Below are 19,304 nucleotides of genomic sequence, written 5' to 3'. Positions count from 1 at the left end.
AATGAGATGTTGAAATCACGACAGCACTGCAAGGATGACACAGACGGCCTAGTCTATGTTCTTTCCATGACAGCTTACGAGGACTCAGAAAGTGAAGCAACTGTGCTGTGTTAGAAGCACATGAAATATGTACTTAGGATTCATATAGCTAGCCTTAATTTATCAAAACATATTTAAGTGTTTGCTCTTAATCTTTTTAATACGTTTAGTCTCTTTCTTCTTGGCTTCAAATACCTGAAAGACTGTGATAAAGTGTTTTAAAATCCACTCAATTTAGTGCAGTAAGCACTACAGCTCTCGATAAACATATCATATTTCTTGGTTCATAAAACACATCTCTCATATACCATTGAAAATTTAAATAAAATTTTCTTAAATGGCTTCTTTTTATTAGCATAACACTCATGGGGCAGTGTTGTGGAATATCATGCTAATCCTCCATCTGTGGTGATAGTATCCCCATGTCCTGGCTGTTCCACTTCTGATCCAGCCGTATATTAATGAGCCTGGGAAGGTACTGAGGCATGGCCCAAGTCCTGGGACCCCTGTACCCACATGAAGAGCTAGAAGAAGCTCCACGCTCCCAGCTTCAGACCAGGCCACCTCTGGCCATAGTGGCCATTCGAGGAGTAAAACAGCACACGGAAGATGTCTGGTCTCTCTCTTCCTCTTTTTGGATTCTGACTTTCAAATAAAAATAAATGAATCTCAAAAAAAAATTTCCAAAAGCTATAGTTTTGACAAAATAAATGTTTCAATTACTTTTTAATTATTTGGTTCTTATTGCCTGCCACTCCCTGATATTTATGGCAGTGGAAACACTGTTAGAATGGGGGTGGGGAACATCCAGACTACAGACCATCCCAAGGTCTACAAAATCATTTGATCTGGTTCTGCCAGGGCAACTGCAGGCACGACTCAAAATCCAATAAACCTTAACAGGTTAATGTTTAAGTTGATAATTTTACAATGCAGTTATATGTCCCTTGGTAGAGAAAAGGTTCTATACCCCTGACTTGAGTGAATTTTACTCTTTGGGGGTTTCCATCTTGCTCTGTAACTGCATAAAAATCCCTTGTGATAAATTTACACACACACACACACACATATACACACGCACATCTCACTGGCTGTTTCTCTGGAGAACTGTAACATACTATATTCAACTGTCAAAATTGTAAGGCGAACAAAGTATCCATTGCTAGGAGTCAGGTGCTTTTAAGGAAGATCACCGAGATTAAATTCTCAACATTTTCGGAGGGTGGGGGAATAATTTGGCAGTTTCAAAATTGCTAAATACACCATGTTTTTAAACCAGTCATTTCATTTCAGGGATTTGGTGGTATGGAAGTACTGACATAACACATTCATTGCAGACTTTAAGTATTAAAAATGGAGATGGGAAGAATCAAAATGCACACTACTGGGCAAATGTAGGCAGGTTTGAGAAATTTCATTGTGAGATCGATATGCGCACCCACTGAAAACATGGCAGCTACTCAAGGGCATGTGAAACCCCAATTACACAACCTCAAGTGAAATAAGCAGACGATAACCTTGAGGCCAATCTTGTGTTATAAAAACAAAAACATGTAAATCTCAACATAAACAGAGACACATCAAGGGTTAGAAATGTTTATGTTGGATAAGAATCTGCTTATTTTTAAAATTCTATTTCCTGGTTTCTCAGAATTTCTGGAACAAATATTGATTAACTTTCAAAGGAAGAATGGAACGTTACTGTGAGAAAAAGAAATCAAGGACAGACCAAGGCTGACAAGAAGCTACAAAATAGACAACCCACCCCCAAATCCCTCTGAACTAGGAAAGGCTTGGACTTGTACCAGGTGTCCTGTCCGACCAACTGTTTATGTTGTGGCCATTCCCTTGTTCAGTGCACATGTCCACTCTAGAACTTCTTAACTGCTGTGTTTCCTGAATCATACATCTACTTATGCCTGCATGAACTTTTCCCTTTTTTTTTTCTAACAAGAATCTTTGAGAGTCAGCAATCTCTTTTGTGATACAGAGCTACCAAGGATGAAAGGTAACCACATTTTTCATTTTATCCCTAACAACTGTAAGGAAATTAGGATGAAACATAACATCAGAAACATCCCTTCCAAAATAATTAGACCTTCTGTAGTTTTACAATGATCTGTTTCCTAATGTTTTATTCTGCTTGATATTTTAAATACCAAAGTTCTGAGCTTTGGCATTAGAAAGTGATCCCTGGTCCTCTTGCCTCTGCCTCTGGTTAATAAATTAGCAGGATGCAGACAGAGTGTCTTGAGGCAGCACATGCTGCTACTGCTTTCACCCCAAGTAAGTCATTTCAAATGTTCTCAACACCATCACAGCACCATTACTGTATCTGGAAGATTTAATTAGCATACAACACATTTAAAATCACACACACAAAGCTCACTTATATATTACAATGCAAACCGCCTTTGAAAATGGACAGGAGAAAGATGATTTAATAACAGATAAAACTTCAAGAGGAATCAAAGCCAATAGTTCTAATATACCTCATCTTATTTCCAAAAAAAAAAAAAAAAATGAACAAGAAAAACACAACTCATCAAATTGAGAAATTGAGTAATCAGAAAAAAATCAGTGCAGGGATATGAGCAAGCAATCCCACCACATAAAAATGCTACACAAATTCATGCAAAAATACTGAAACAGAGTTAAGAATAAGAATGTATATTTAGCATAGTGTCTGCTACATAGCAAATGAAGCGATGAAAACTTATCTAGTAATTAAATAAATGCAAGTATAAGTAAACACATATCTCACACTGGCAAATATTAAAAACAAATTTTGACGCCCAGAATTGGCAAGAATGCGGGGAAAGAGTCTGTCGAATATTTGTAGTCTCAGTGCAAACAGCTAAGTCCTTTTGGGAAACTGTTTTGAGAGTATCTTTCAGAGTAATAGCATATATAAAATAAAATAAAACATGTATTATAGTTATTATTGAACCATTCCAATGCTTAATGTTTATCCTGTGGAAAAAGTTTGGACACATGTACAAAGATAGCTATGTAAAAATTTTCATTACAATAACATTCTAAAGCAAACTAGTTTTAGTGCAAAAGTCTACCACTAGGGAGAAAGTTGGTTATATATCAACATAGTAAAGTGTGAAATAAAATGTGAAAGATATGTATATATTTGTGGTATATCCCACTTACATTTTTTGTCTATAAAATCTATATGTTTAATCCACTTGGCATATGGCGTTATGTTACTAGCAGATCCAGCTGCCTGAGACAGGCCACAGAAGACTGCAAGCATCAAGAGGCATTCTTTCCACTCATTAATGAGAAAAGCCAAATGAATTCCTAATTTAAAATGATGGAACATTTTGAGTTGGAAACCTATTATAGTGTTTGTAATCCTCCTGTAAAAGTTGAAAGTCAACAAAAGGATCTGAATAATTTAAATGACAGTGTCAGAATGACTTGGAGGTATTTGAGTGGTGAATAACTTCAGAAAAAAAAATGGTAAGCAACTGTTCAGGAATTTATAGGGTCAAGAACGTGAAACTAGGTCTGACTGAAAGGTTTCATGTAATTGCTGTTGCCAATGAGAAGCAGGTTCCCGGGCCTCCACACAGGGCTCTCGGTGTCACTTCATTTGAGACAGGGATGCCATGTGAGCTTTCTCTCCAGGCATCGTCTCAGCTAACCCACCCTTGTAGTCCTAAGACAACAGGTTCTGTTCTGTCTCCTCCACAGATGGGCCACTCCAATCTCACTGTGGCCATTTGGGTAGTGAACCAGAAGATGCAGGGTCCTTGTCTGTCCTCTCCATGAATTGGATCAGCCTTTCTGATAAAAATAAATTCAAACCATGTGCCACATAAAAACCCTTCAGTTTGGTCCCTGGCTCTGTCTCTTGACTGTTTTCCTGCTAATATATAACCTAAGAGGTTGCAGTGATGGCTTAGGGTTAATAAAAATATTTAGACCATTATCACTGATGAAGCATAAGACTTCTAGCTACTCTTACATACCTGAAGGCCAGGGGTAGCAGCTGGAAACAACAAAATCTGAGCCTGTGAAAGCTGCCCCACAGCCATACAGTGAAAAGATTGGCAAAATGGTCAGAATCAACATCTTTAAAGTCCTGGAAATCAAGTTTTTAGTATCGCAGAACATGCATTATTTTTTTAAGAAAGAAAAAGGAGAGGAAAGCAAAGGCTTTTAATAAGAATCGCAAAGTTTGACCACAGTAGCAGCACCCAGGGACTGGGGCTAGAGAAGGAGCTAGAGTTTGAGCCCCAGGAACTCTGGATAGTGGCCACAAAAGGCTGGCAATGTCCAACTGTTTGAAGACCGCAAAGGGAATAGGAGATGGCACAGCTAGCTGAGGGTTAAAAGATGAAGCAGAAATGACACTTACAAAATGGACATGGACGATAATTGGACCTCTAAGAATAATTTATGAAAATCAGATACATAGCTTTGAAACACAATATGGACCTAAATACCCAGGAGTACCCCATCTTTGTACCACTTGTAGCTAAAATGAAAATGAACAGAGTTAACAATTCAAACAGAGTGGTGGCCAAAGCGCCATGTCAGTGTTGGTCAGAGGACAGAACTCACACAGCATTCAAGTTGTGCTGGACCCGAGCTGCAGCTTCTGATGCTAGCTCTGCTGTGGAGAGATAGTGTAACAACACTGGATCATGAAGAAAAGCCATAGACCTTGACTTCACACCCCTCCCTGTCCAACATTTGATTGGATTTCCACGGTAGTAAATGTTCTAGATTCGTCTTTCAGGCCTCTATGTATTGAAAAAAAAAACACCCATTCAAAGGCAGTTTATCTAGACATTGTAAATGATAATGGCTTTTTGTCCATTTGCAACATTTAAGTTGTGTTGTAATAACAAAGAAGAGTAAAGTGTGGTGGTTAAGCTTGCCCTAGTCTCACCACCTGCACTCCAGATCCCACAACTTTGACAGACATCCATAGTCCCAGTTCAGCCAGCCCCCGCTGGGAAAGGAACTTGGAGGGAAGCAAACTAGAGCTGGAGCTCTTTGAAAACTTTACACCCCAAGCAAGCTCTACTTGGCAATGCTTTCTATACCTGCCAAGTCTGAGCCCAGCCAGTGCGAAGAGTGCACTCCTTGGATGGTGGGTAAGCAGAGAGGGATTGCAATCCCCATGGAGACAAATCAGTCATCAGAAAAGCTGAAGAAATCACTCAGCAAGATAAAGCAGAGGTGCAGGGTCAGGGAACAAGGAATCAGCGGAATGAGTCACATAACAAGTGCTCATAAAAAGTCAAATCATGAGTGTGTTAGAACAAGAAGTTCAAGAAGCAAACAAATCTTTGAAGAGGGATTTGAAACACGATACATTTTTGAGAACATGGCAGCAACAGCTTAAGGCAAGCCAGACCTTGTCCAAGACTCAGAGGGGACAGTGGCATTTGGTCTCAGGGTTAAGATGCCCAGACTCCACACTGGAGTACCTGCGTTCATTTCCAAGCTGGAGCTCCTGACTCCAGGAACTCCTATCACAGATCCCATGAGGTATCAGTGATGATCTGCTATGGGGGACTTGGGTTGAATTCCTGGCTGCCAGCCCCAACCAGTGGGTGGGAAATCTGCCTGTTCCACAAATTAAAAAAAATTAAAAAAAAAAAGACCTTGTGAGGAAACATACTTTCAAGACATTTTTTATTTTAAGGTATGAATAGAGAGAGAAGAGTAGTCTAAATCTTTTGTTTTTGTGTGCATATATGTGTGGTATTTGTAGGCACAATGTATCCAGGCAATTAACTCATGCTTGAACTGAACAAATGCATGAAGAGAGTCTAATAACATCACTCCTCCAAATATGTGGAGGCAACTTTCTTTAATCTTGGGACAATAGTTAAATAGGATTGCTAGATTTATAAGCATTTTTTTCATGGCCTCTTTTAATGAAAATAAAAGCTCTAATGTGGTTTATTCATTTATTTTAATCCAATGTGGTGTTATATTTTCCAAATACAGCAATTACTTCTGTTGAGTTCCAACTTAGAACATAAATGCTTGCCCTTCATAATATTTCTCCTAGTATAGCTGGCAAAATCAGATTGCTTTCACAGAGAATTCACTTAGACTTTTGCATATGATGATTATTCAATAAGTCCTTGCAAGAAAGGGAAACATGCATTTTGGAAGTACAAAACAGCATAGTCCTGATTAGGTCAGTTTGAGGGTTACTGACACTTATCAATAGGTTGGGTTCTTGTTTCTTGCAGATAGGAATACTGAGCTTGACGTGAGCCACATCCTCACCCTGTACGGCTTGACTGACGCTCCACCTGCTGAAGTTTACGGTAGTTAGGGTACAGGAGGAACAGCACATTCTGCAAGGAAAATCTCCTCAGGCCTGTCTTCCCTTTTCTTCCTTTGGGGCTCTTGACTGCTCTATCTCCTTTTCTCTGCATTTTGCATGGTATGGTCTCCTTCAGTTTGCTTTCTTTACCTATAGCTGGCCAGGAAAGCCAATCAAAAAACATGTAACTGACTTCCAAGGACACTCATTTACGGAGTCAACTCCAGATCCTCCCAAGAATTGCTCTGCCACGGAGGACAGATTTCACTTGCTTTGCCTTGAACCTGGGCAAGCACTGTTCAGCCCTGAGGGGAAGCGGCTTGATTTTACTGACTGATTCGAGAATGGTTCCTTAGGGAGCCATAAGGTCATCCAGCTAAGAGACAAAGCAAGATTAAGTCAATTGGGTTTTCTACTGTACAGGAAAAAAATTGCTCGATTTAAACTTAAGACTTTTCTGTAAAGTCAGGTTGTGTGTCTACAAGTAGACTTTTTTTAAAAAAAATTCATTAGTCAAATTAAATTAGAATTTGGCAATGGAATACAATTCAGCCATAAAAAATAATGAAACTGTTATTTGAAGTAAAACAGATCTAAGAAGCTCCTGTAAAGTGCATTAAACCAAAGATAAATTTGGCATGTTTTCTCTCAGATATGACAAACCCTAAATTCAGAATGTTCATTGTTGATCACGAGAGACTGGGCAGGATGGCAAGGGCAGAGGAGTTTGGATTAAACAATAGAGGAAGCTGGGCGTGGGTTCATTAATTAGGACAACCTTTAAGTAGGTAAGATGTTAACAGGGAAACTGGCTATAACATCTCTGAAAACTATAATTTGCAATTGTTGTTTTGCAAGCTTAAAGCTATTCTTAAAACTGGGAGTCAAAGACCCTGTGTTCTTGTTTCCATGAAAGGAAACAGAAGATGACAACGGATTAACAGAAAAGTTGCAAATTCAGTAAATAATCCTGTCTAGAGGCACATCTCTGAAGCAAGCGACACACAAGAAGGGCTACAGATCTGTAGTGAAAAGAAAGAGCCAGTTATCTTCTAAGCAGAAAGCTAGGACTGAGACCACTCAAGAATCAAGAATGACCATCCTGCAAAGGGCTCACAGTTGCTCCCAAATGCCAGCAAGGAACTGTGGTAGGTTCACTGCATGGCAGTCTCTCAGCAAAGGCGTCAGAGATTCTGTGTTCCATCCTGATAAACTCCTAGGGCAGGCCCAGATGGAACCGGCCCCACAGGTATCACTGTGAGAAATCTTCTACACACAAAGGAAAGAATCCCACACAGCATGAAAAGCATTCAGAGGCTGAATTGTGGAACGGGCTACATGAGCTAAGTTTTGTTATTTTTTACCCACAAGGGAGAAAAACAGAACAGTGAGGGCTAATCTTTACAGTAGCTGGGAGCTATAGTGGCACTGAATTTCCGGCCAAATCTTACCTTCCGGTTCTGCAATAAAAATAAATTAAACAAAACAAAACCCGGCTTCACATTCCTTTCTTATTCCACATGTTTTTAATCAAAAGTAGCTCTTTTCACTGATTAAAATTACTACCTCAGTTTACACACACACTTATGTCCCCAGTCAGTCCTGAGCTTGAATAAAAGTAAAGCATTTTTTTGTTTGTATTTTTGTTTCAAAAGAAGAATCTTTCTTATAAGATTTAACAGATTTCAAGTTGCATTTAAAAAGTTGAGACATTTAGTATTTTGGGGTGAGCTCCAGGTATTTTAGAGACTTTATTATTTATTAGTATGTGAAATCCATGCTATGTGTGTATTATTGTACAGAGAAAGCAGAAAAATTTCTCTAAATTCCTGTTTGTGTAAATTGTTTGTATAAATTTGCTTCAGGTCCTTAAGAGCCCCTTGTTTGCTAGATCTGACATTTCCATCAAGAAATAAATTAAACCCTACATCCTTCATAAACATATTTAACTCTCACTACATAATCTGTAATTAATCTCCAGACTGAATTTCAAGTTACGTGGCCGACATACACATTTTCCATTCAGTGTAATCAACACAATCACAGGATTTCTGGAAAGTTCTGAGTCTAACAAGGCTATATGTAAGAGACAGTGTTTAGTCTGAAAATAGATACCTTACAAAGTTTATTTGGAAGTTGATGCTCAGGAAAAAATAGAAAAAAAAAAAAGAAAAAGACCGGAGATAACAGATACAAAGCGGACTTAAGAAACCAAGCAATTCAGTTACAAAAAGAAAGGAGAGAGGGAGGGAGAAGAACTGTTAAGAACCTGGTTGGGCGGGTTAGGGTCAACCACAGCTGAGATGACCTTGAAGGTAATGCAGGTAAACTGTTGGGCTTTCAGTATCAGCGTGATACAATCATTCCTATCTTCCAGCATTCAATGACAGACTACAGAATGGAGTTGTGGAAGAGATGAGGAAACCAGGCACAAAGATTCAAATGAACAAGTGGGTTGGGAAGCTGTTGAAGAGTAATTCTAGGAAGCTGTTGAAGAGGGTGTCATGAACTGACACCCAAATGAGTTGCCAGCGCTAGCAGGCAGAGAATTAGCTTGTTAAGCCATAGTGCCAACCCTAAAATCCACCTTTTTAAAAAAAGTTATTCTTTTATTGATTCGGAAGATACTGAGAGGTATACCAACTGCTGCTTTACTCTCCAAATCACTGCCAGGCTGGGTGGCACCAGTCTGAAGGGATTCAGGGATTTCATCCTGATCGCCAATGCAGGTGGAAGGAACCCAAGTCTTTGGGCCATGATGTGTGCTGTCTTTTGAAGTACATCAGCAGGAAGCTGGGGAGCTTCCTGGACCACAAGTGGAGCAGACAGGGTTCACACCATCACTCTGATATGGGATGCATCTCCCGAGTGCTGAACTTACCTGTTACACAATGAAACCTGTCCTAAAACTCCTTTCTAAAATACTCAACTGGTTCTACAGAAATAGTGTGTGACACATTTATGTTTCTGTCTAGAGTATCTAGAAAAGACAAAACTACAATTAAAAGCAAATGAAAGCACTGTTTGCAAGTACTGACTGGGAACTGATGAGACAACCAGAACTTGAGAATCAAGATCTTATAAAGAAGAGAAGCTCCCCAAAATGAGACCTGCGTCTCGGTTATCACTTTGCCCACAAGGGCACCTGAAAATCCTTGGAGGAGATGGAAATTTCAGGCCAGAGACATAGGCCAAGAGTTAGCACAGCTAACCCTGACCTCCAAGGTGCCAAGGAGACTAAACTGAAACTGGCTGCAGGGCAGGATTAACTAGACCTGGTAACTCAGAAGTGAATGGGATAATTAGCCATCTCCCCCTTGAGGTGGTTTCTTATTCTCAGTTAATAGAAGAGGAGCCTAAAACAAAAAAGCAAAACAAATACAGAAAGAAATACGGTGCCAGGATTCAAACAGGAGGGCACTTACTAAAAACCCAGGTTCTCATCTTGAGTGCTCCAAGAGCTAAATCCTACTGATGATGACGACACAGAAGTAAGCAAAATATCTTGTTTACTTTTTTACTTATTGAGTATAAGACATAAACTAACCAGTTCAAGCAAGCTCATTTTAATTAGAATCTCCCTATTATGGGGAAGTTTTCTATAACTTTAACATAGAACAGCTGAATTTATAGTCTTAATAGATTTATTATCACATATGACAAAGTTGAAGTGAGTAATGTAAGGAAAATATACTGATTATAAATTGGTACAACCAAAGACAATCATAACTCTCATATTTACACTCCAAAAAGAACTGATGAATTCATAAGCACAGTAATCTCTCTTTCTCAGTAACTAATAGGACAAGCAGATACAGAGGAGTGATGAAAATTCAAACTCCAAATAGCAAGCTGTCAATAAAATTGACCAGTCAACATGGACAAACAACTGAACTTGACAAGCACATGTATTTTCTAATGAACATGGAATATTTACCAAATTAACCATATGCTGAACCAAAAGTTCAAGTCCATAGACTTAAAAAATTGAAACGACATCAAATATGTGCTCTGGCCAAAGCAAATAAGTCAAATTATAACAAAAATTAAATTATTAAAGCAAAAATATTTGAAAATTAGACACTGCACTTGTAAAACAGCCAGTAAAGCAAAGAAGACATCATAGGGAAACTTGGGGAAATACTCTTAACTGAACAATCATTAAATACTGAAATCCCAAACCTGCAAGATCTAGCAGAGGCAGAGAATCCAGTCTGCTGCCTTTTAGAAAAGGATTAAAATAAGTTACTTCCACATGTATTTCAAAAAGGCTGAAAAATGAGCCATAACTCAGATCACAGAATAGTATTAAATAGACGAGTTTAGAAACTGATGAACTTGCATGCACTTAAGAAAGCACCAAATTAAAAGGTTTTAAAAACAATAATATTGATAAGCCATCAGAGATCAACAACAAAAAAGCAAATAATAAAAAAAACTTGAATAGTTTTGATAAAATATTAGTTCAGATAATAATGGTTGCTAGGTGAAACGAAAAAACCCACTGTAGATAACTTACAAAATTCAGAAAGTTTAAGTAGAAAATGTAAAGAGTTTTATATGAGTATATTAAATAAAACTCGTATCTTTTGAATATTTGTTTTCATTTTATTTGAAAGGCAGAAAGGAAACAGACACATCCCATCTACTGGTTCACTCCCCAGTCACCCCCAGCAAGGCCTGAGCCACTCAATCCAGGAACCCCATCCAGGTCTCCCATATGGTGGCAGGCACCCAAGCACATGGGCCAACATCTGCCATCTCCCAGCGTGTGCCTAGGTTGGCATCAGAAACAGAGCTGGAACTCCAATTCAGTGCTCTGACATGGGCAAAGGCATGCCAAGCAGCCTCGCAACGGCTACACCAGGAAAATGGATCTGTAATTCAAAGCCTCCCAGCAGCAGAGCAAACCTTAAGCCTACCTGGTTTCATGTAATACATGAGACTTTCAAAATACAGAGAAACAAACAAAAACAAAGCCATATCTGTAAAACTTTTTCCTCAGATAGGAACAGAAACATCATTTTTAGTTCTTTTTATGAAAGTAGCAAAGCATTGATGACAAAATTTAACAAAACCTTAAAAGCCAAAAAACTCTTACACTAATGCAGCAGAGATATTTCTAGAAAACTCTTCATTGAAGGAAAAGCTATCATACCCACCAGCAACCACTGCAGAATTCATGAGCACTACTTCCCATAGCCATATCACTGTATCTCTAGGGAAACAGCTGGCTTTAAAATGATGATTCGGCCAAGCAGCATTTCAAGAAACACAATTTGTCAAATCTTAGCCATATATCAAGACTGATGTAACAGTCAAAAATACCAAAACTTTTAAAATCTGAAATAATTACACACGGGGACTATTTAGAAATATTCTGTGTGAATCAAGGAGAAAAGTAACCTGTGATATCTAAGTAAACTAGTTATTGTTGGTTTAATAAATTTGCAGCATTATAACCAGGTGAAAGTGAATATATTTTACATTTCATTTATTATAGAGGATAACAATGGTGATAGGAAATCATTTGAAAGAGCTTAAGAAGGCAAATATTTTTAAACTTCACATCTTTACTCTCATGTAATTGCTAATTTCTTTCTTAGAAGCATCAAGGAAAGTCTCACTTCCTTAGCATCATTTTCATCAGGCTCCACCTTGCACATCTCCCTGGGTGCACACCAAATGTTTAAACTGCCCCACGAAGTCCTGCCCCACCAGAGAGCTAAGAAAAAGCAGAAAGGGGCTTTCCATTAGAGCTTACTTCTTGGTTACTTTCCACTTAACCAAGAATGATGCAGAATTGTTTAAAATCCTCGAAGTCCAAGATTTAAATTAACAGCAAGAATAATAAGAAATCAGAGGTAGTCCGAAACAGGTAACATCATTCCCCTGTAAAGAAACTATAGACTGACAATTTCCTGTGGCTAAAATACCTCACTTATAACACTACAGTCATCAATATGAAGGAATCCTCATAGAGATGAAACGACTGTATGTAGCACATCTGTGGGTGTGCTACAGTCTCGTTTAGCCCATTGTGGAACACAGCATGTGTCTGTGTGTGCATGTCAAACACATTTCCAGGTATAAACAAAAATGTAGTTAGTATATAACTGGCAGAAGCTATAACGCAACGGACAGCGCCATACGCAGGGAGAGTTAACGAGGAGCTGAGGTTGCCTGCGCCCCCTGCAGTTCCACTCACACAATTGCAAGCCCCTTTCCACACAGCAATAAAACTCGCTTCTGTTTCCTCACTTTGAACTGCCACAAACAAAAACTGAGGAACATGACATATTCCAGATTTCTAGAGAAAACCAAGCAAATGATACGCAGTAAGGCCCTGCCCTAAACTCTGCCCTCTTTGAATATTCAAGTCCTACCTCAGACATTATTCCCTAGGCTTTCTAGCTGGAGTGAAGAATGTTCACCCATGAATCTTACAAGTGTCCAGAGGTCATTCGGCATGGCCCTGCCAAGTCAATGGCACATGGAACTCCAAATCCAAGAAATGTGTAGCAGACTCCTTTCTAAGCTGATCATTGTTTGCCCCCTGCGAATGACATTATATCTATCCAAATGGCCCATGGCAGAAAAAGTTGCCCACCCTACAAGGGATGGACCCAAACCTGGGGAGTGCAGCTCTCTCCTGAAGGTGCACTTTAGATCTGTATGGAAATCACTCTTGCTCCTCCGTTGGCCTCTGCCCATAGCTCATCTTTTCACTCTTTGTGAGGTGGGCTGGGTCCAGGTTCTGGTCTGCTACACAGAACCGTGACCCAGTCCACCTCACAAAAGATCATCTGCTTGTATAGTACTTGAACTTGAAAAGATGTTTCACATGTATTTACTCATTTTTATCATCACAATGGCACTGGTGCCCTCAAAAGTTGGCAAACAGGTCTTTCCTTCTTAGCACAATCTTGCCTCTTATCTTCATTAGTCCAGGGGAGTTAAAGTTGGTTATCATTATTGTTGTGTGTGTATGCCCATGTGGGGTCAATAAAAGGGACTGAATTGTGCTCAAGACTGTAAGACACTAAATTCAGTGTGTGCACTTATAAAAAGCTTTGTTTTCAAGATCAATAAAGAACTTTAACAAGAATGTCTAACAAAGAACTGAAATTGAGTTTCCATGTTCTTTTGTAGACACACTATTCATACTGAAATGTTTTTCCCGTTATTTAAAGATGGTATGGGTGATGCTGTCCGCCATCTCTGCCTTTCCTCCCTCCATTCCAAATGTGCTCCTTTGACAGTACATTTTCCACACCCAAATGGATTTTTTAAATCGAAATTGTCAACAGTGCTCCAACTTTACCAGGGGTTGTTTGCCAAACCTAGCAAACTAAATTATGCTAAGGTACAAATTACTGTGAACAGTTTGATGCACCAACTCACCTGACCGCATATATCAAAGGAACTTGAGACACAATCATTAATTATTTAGAGGAATAATTAGAGCAGAAAGACATTCAGAGAGCTTGGCAGGTGAGCAAAGAGCTTCTTGGTGCTCTTTCAATCCACCTCCGAGGCTAGCGTTTCCACAGACTACTAACACAGCTGTGCAGGCACAAGAAAGCCGAGCAGAGAGCATGCTGCCCAGCAGGTACTTACAGGTCTCCGTGAATGAGTCCGTAGATCTGGGCCATGCTCAGATGATAGATGCCTCTCAGGATGACTATGAGGAGGACCACCACTAAAGACGGGAGGCCCCAGCTCAGAAGGAAAAACAGCAGGTATCGCCTTTCCGTGTGCTCGTCATTCATCACCAACACATACCAGAAGTTCACAGACTGCAGGAGGAAACAACAAAGCAGGTGTTGGTTTAGTGGTACAGCACACAGGTGCATGTGTTCTGGGCATCAAGAGCGATGCCTACCGGAGGGTTCCCACCTTCTTAATCACAACTATGATTTCATTGTGTTGGTGGAATCATACATTCATTCTTGCACACATGTAAGACAACCAGTATGCTTTGAACGTCTGGAAACACGAGGAATTCACAGCTGGTATCTCCTGCTGATTTAATCAGCCTTGATCTTTGGTGAGTATACTCTAAACGGAACTTCAGATGAATGTATCCTATATTCAGACCTACTGGCAATGGAAATAACTGCACGATGATAGGGAAGCAATTGGCCCACTGCTTCCAGACTCTCTGGTGATTTTTGTTTATCGAGAGCCTATCTTAAGGCAAGACCAGACACCATTCCAGTGAGCAGGGATCGAAGTGCGAGGCCAGCTCCAAGCTCAGACAAGAAAACAGACAACGACTGCATGGTGTTTTAGAAAGGTACCAGGAGAGGGGAGGTTTGGGACTGTTTTCCTTTCTCAGTTTACATTTCCTCTATCTTTTCTGTTTATCCACTTGACAGATATTTACTGTTTATTATGCATTGGGAATACAGCCGTGAAAGACACAAGGTAGGTATTTACGTTCTTTAAGTTCAGTTTGCAAACAAATGGGAGACAAACAATGAAGAACAATTTATTTTCATTTGTGTTTTCTTATAAGGAAAAAAACATAGAAGGAAAATATATACTGAGAGTGAGAGAGACCAGAAGCATAAGGAAAATGAGGCTTGCAAACGTAATTATTGTCCCCCGATCCCATGTCACATCCCATGGCTCACATCTAAGCTGAATCTAGAGCTTGCATGTTCTGGCTAGTTTTCTCTTTCCACGAGCACAGCTTACAGTGTCATTCAGTACACTGAACATCGTGTCTACATGTTTCAAACAATTATCCCTGTAACCTGGACTAATCCTATTCATCTGTTGGAAAGAGCATCAGCATAGAGGAATTCTATACATATATAACACACATACACACCCATACACTGAAATATCTGTATCAATATTTTTGATGTGTCCCACAAGCTGATGTGAGATGGAGAGCTCACAGTCATCCACTAGAGGAGGATCACCTTCCTTCAATCTCCAGTTAGGATGTGAAACAGGGTTAAGAAAACCACCGGAGATCCCAAGTCCACCGAGACACAAGGGAGCGCCTTCCCAGGCACTGACAAGCAGGCCCGGCTCGTCTGGCTGCTGCAAGGCTTTGACTTGGCAGGGGACTGGGGCTTCCCAGAGAGATGGTATCGGTACCACATCAGCCTGCAGGGGTAGGTAGGAGGCTGAACCAGGGGAGGATGAAAGTGCTTGGATCCTTGGAGATTTTTGTCTTGGAATTCTCTCTCCTGTCAGCTTTCAGTATCTTGATGTACATCTGCTTAAATCTGTAATTATGAAGCATGTTTTAAGTTGTTGCGTATGTAAATTTGTTCTAACGTCTTTTGAAAAAGCAGCAGGCCCAAGAGTTGCCCTGCCTCTCCACACCACCTTCTATGCTTAGGAAGGAGACATGGATTCCAATCAGCTTAAACAGTTATACCAAGTGTCTGATGCTTAATTACTAGTGCCCATGAAAGAACAATGAGCATCTCTGATGCATCCCTCTCCATGTTAAGCACCAGCACTGACTGTTGATATCAGGCCGGTGATGGGGTGCATCCTTGAAGCAGGTAACTCAGTGGTGCTGTGTGATGAAGGATGGAGAAAGAACAGATGTGTCAGTTACTTCTAACATTGACTCCTCAGAAAAGAGATCAGGATGGTGTTGTAATGTTGGCTTCTACACAGACATTAGCTCCATCAGTGAGATCCTGTGGGCCTCTCACTGGCTGTCTGACCTTTCTCAGAATCCCAAATAAGCCCAAGACAAGCTTGTGTACAAGGGTGCTGCTCCACAGAGCTCAAGGCAGTGTGGCTGCACTTGTGAATGCTTGGTTAAGCAAAGCAAGCTCCCAATTTCATGAGCACTTGCTGATTTAAGGAAAAGAAGTTTAAATTCCTTCTTAGAAAATTCCAGTTGTGGAAGACAATCCTTCCCATTATACATCCTCTTATAAAAAGCTATAGAATGCAAAGACTGCTAATAAAACAGCATCTAATTATCCTAGAAGCCCTATCAGCCCTCATAGAAGAATGCTTTGACTGGCTCATTTCAAGTTTTACTTGAGTTTTACTGCACCACACTGTGGCAGGCACACCATGGGATAAGCAGCTGGCTTGTGAGCTCTACTCCATAAGCCCTCCCATCCCTGTGACAGTGGCAGCAGCAGGTCCACGGGCTCCTGTGGCCACCAGGGACTTGCCCTGGCTGAGAAGCCTAACCTAAGCTGGGCCAATCACCTGACTTTGATTTCCTGAGAGCCTGAGCCTGACAGTGAACCCATAGAGGAAGTAAGGGGCAGTAGCTGGTAGAGGGAGAGCCTGGCCCCAGAACTAGAGAAAAAAAAAGACTTCTGGGCACTTGGGTTCGCACACTCCCTGGTGAGATTCTGAGAGCATGTCTGGCTCATGACTCCAATGTGTTACCCAGTTTGCAAATTGTTCCTTTGGGGATTTCAGTCTCTCACCCAAGCATGGTTAATGTTACCTGGGCATGACTCATCGTTCACAATCTTACATTTTTCCCGTTTAAGACAAAATGCGATTTGAATTTCCCAACATCTAAGGCTGTTTTTTATATTTACCAATGTTAGAGTTATCTTAAAGAGGCTTGTATTTTGGCATCGTGGGTTAAGCTGCCACCTGCTACGCTAACATCCCATATGAGCATGATTTGAGTGCTGGTTGCTCCACTTTTGATCCAACTCCCTGCTAACACACTGGGGGGAGAAAAGATGGCCTGAGTCCTTAAGCCCCTGCCACCTTCATGGGAGGCACGTGCCCACAGGCTTGAAGCTACAATCAGCTTCAAAACCACCGTCATTTTGAAAATCAGAAGTGAAAAATACATTCTGCAGTTTAAAAACCCATGTTACTAGACAATGGCATTTGTCCCAATTTGCCAAATGTGAGCTACCTTTTCCTAGCTTTATTATCAGTTATTAGTAAAGCATGGTGTGTGTGAATTCTCAGATATCACAATAACATATCAAGATTACCTAGATGACTGTTTTTAGATGTTAAAACAAATTTTAGTCAGTATAAAGAAAATTAGGCAATGATTTCTGGAAAATTTTCTATCTTAAATGGAATCCACAGAAGTATAGGAGAGGAGGACTTGCCAAGCCACACAAATACTGGTAACACTCTGGGCAAACAGAAAATATGCATGATTGTAAATATGTTTTTCATTTACAAAAATTTGAAAAGAAATGATCAGTTACTTGATTTTGAGTTTTGACCTTGTTCTGTGTGGATCCATTTCAGTTTTTAAGTATTTATTTAAAAGGCAGAGAAATGGAGGGATGAGAGAAAGAAATCTTCCATCTACTGGTTCATTCCCCAGTGCCTACAATAACTAGAGCCAAGCCAGGCCAAAGCCAGGAACCACGAACTCCATTCTGGTCTCAAATGGGTTGAAGGAGCCCAAGTACTTGGTTAACATTCTGCTGTCTTTCTGCTGTCTTTGCCGGGAACTAACTGGAAGCAGAGCAACCGGGACTTGAACTGGTACGCTCCAAGGGAGTGCTGTTACTTGAATCAGTGGCTTAACCTGATGTGCCAAAACCCTGACCACTTCATTTTTTTGCTAATTATCAATAAAACTTCTAAAGGTGTACCAGAATATAAATGGCTGAAATATAAGTGTGAGCCATGACACACTGATTTTGACAACGTAAGTACATTTTATAGTAGCTACCAAATGCTTTACATACGTTTATTGAGAAATATCAAATAAATGAATATGTATACAATTTTTTCTACAGATGAGGCAACTGAGGAAGGAGTGGGTTTACCAGAAATAGTACTAGAGGCTGCTAGAACTGAAGTTGATTCTGTTTAAGACACAGACAACTAAATAGCCCAGGAAGGCAGGTGGTGCAGGTAGTGAGGCTTCTGCTTGACACCTACATGCCACATTAGAATTCTAGTGCCAGTCTGGCCACACCATGTGTCCAATCTAGTTACTTGCTGGTGGACATTCTGATTGGTGGCAGCTGATGGGTCAAGTGCTTGGGTGCTTGTTGCACACTTCAGAAACTCTCATTGAATTCTTGGTTCCTAACTGGCTTGGACCAGATGCGGCTCTTGCAGACAGAGAATGAACCAGTGGGTGGCAGGTTCTCTCTCTCCTCCCCTTCATTCTTGTTACTCTGCCTTTCAACTAAATATGTGAATCTTTAAAAACAAGAGTCCCAAATAAAATTTAGCCCAACTAAAAGATTGTGAGTCTATAACTATGATTATATTCCTGTTTTGACCTATTTACTTTTACATGAATGTTTCTAGTACCTGTCATTTTTCAAGAGTTTACATATGAAAATTAAAGACATATCTTGTTATGCTTTGATTAGCATGTGATACCCCATGCTCCAGAAATACAAATTCAGTACTCATGTACATTCATATAGTACTTATTAGTCCATTATGGACATATAAAGGAGAAAATGCATTTCAGTTAAAAATGGGCTACTTCAACTCCAAGTATTTGTGCTAAGTGGATTAAGATTCCTATCTGGGCTGTTTATATTTGGTTCTTAATGACTTCACCAGAATCCCTCCACTGATTTATAGCATCCAGTTTAGTGAGAGATCATGGGTGCTATTAATTCCATCCATTACCATATGTTCCTAATCATTCATTGCAGATCAGCATCTCGGAAATGTTACCACACGTCCTTGCCCCAGTCTTACTCCGCCTTTCTTAACATCAAACTGCAAAGCTTTTTAAAGATTGGAGATTTCAGTATTTCTAGACATGTCGTTTTTATCTTGATAATTGCCAGTTTGTTGTCCTTGAGAGTTTTGATGTTCCCCAGAATTAAGTCAATGACAAAGGAAAAAAACAGACTCCTTTTAGCCTCTCCCCTCTGCTGCTGCGCTCTGCCAGGAAATCACTGGTCTATCAAAGAGTAAATAACTTATGCATGTGATTTTCTGTAACCTGGCTACAAGGCACAGATGTAAAAGCTCAGGTTCAATTAGAAAATAATTT

At 40.0% G+C, this 19,304-nt stretch overlaps 1 protein-coding gene across 1 annotated transcript in view; it reads right to left on the bottom strand.

Annotated features, from left to right (window-relative positions):
* The window catches only part of ADGRV1 (adhesion G protein-coupled receptor V1), a 387,995-nt gene that overhangs the window by 131,041 nt on the left and 237,650 nt on the right, over positions 1-19,304 (bottom strand). The window contains exon 85 of the mRNA XM_058656191.1: positions 13,970-14,148. Within this exon, the coding sequence (XP_058512174.1) occupies positions 13,970-14,148 (179 nt within the window). The remainder of the gene's footprint in view (positions 1-13,969; positions 14,149-19,304) is intronic.

This window comes from Ochotona princeps, chromosome 28 (genome assembly GCF_030435755.1).
Source record: "Ochotona princeps isolate mOchPri1 chromosome 28, mOchPri1.hap1, whole genome shotgun sequence".
Taxonomy (NCBI): domain Eukaryota; kingdom Metazoa; phylum Chordata; class Mammalia; order Lagomorpha; family Ochotonidae; genus Ochotona; species Ochotona princeps.
The sequence above is the reverse complement of the archived record's forward strand: the minus strand, read 5'-3'. Positions and strand labels throughout refer to the sequence as shown.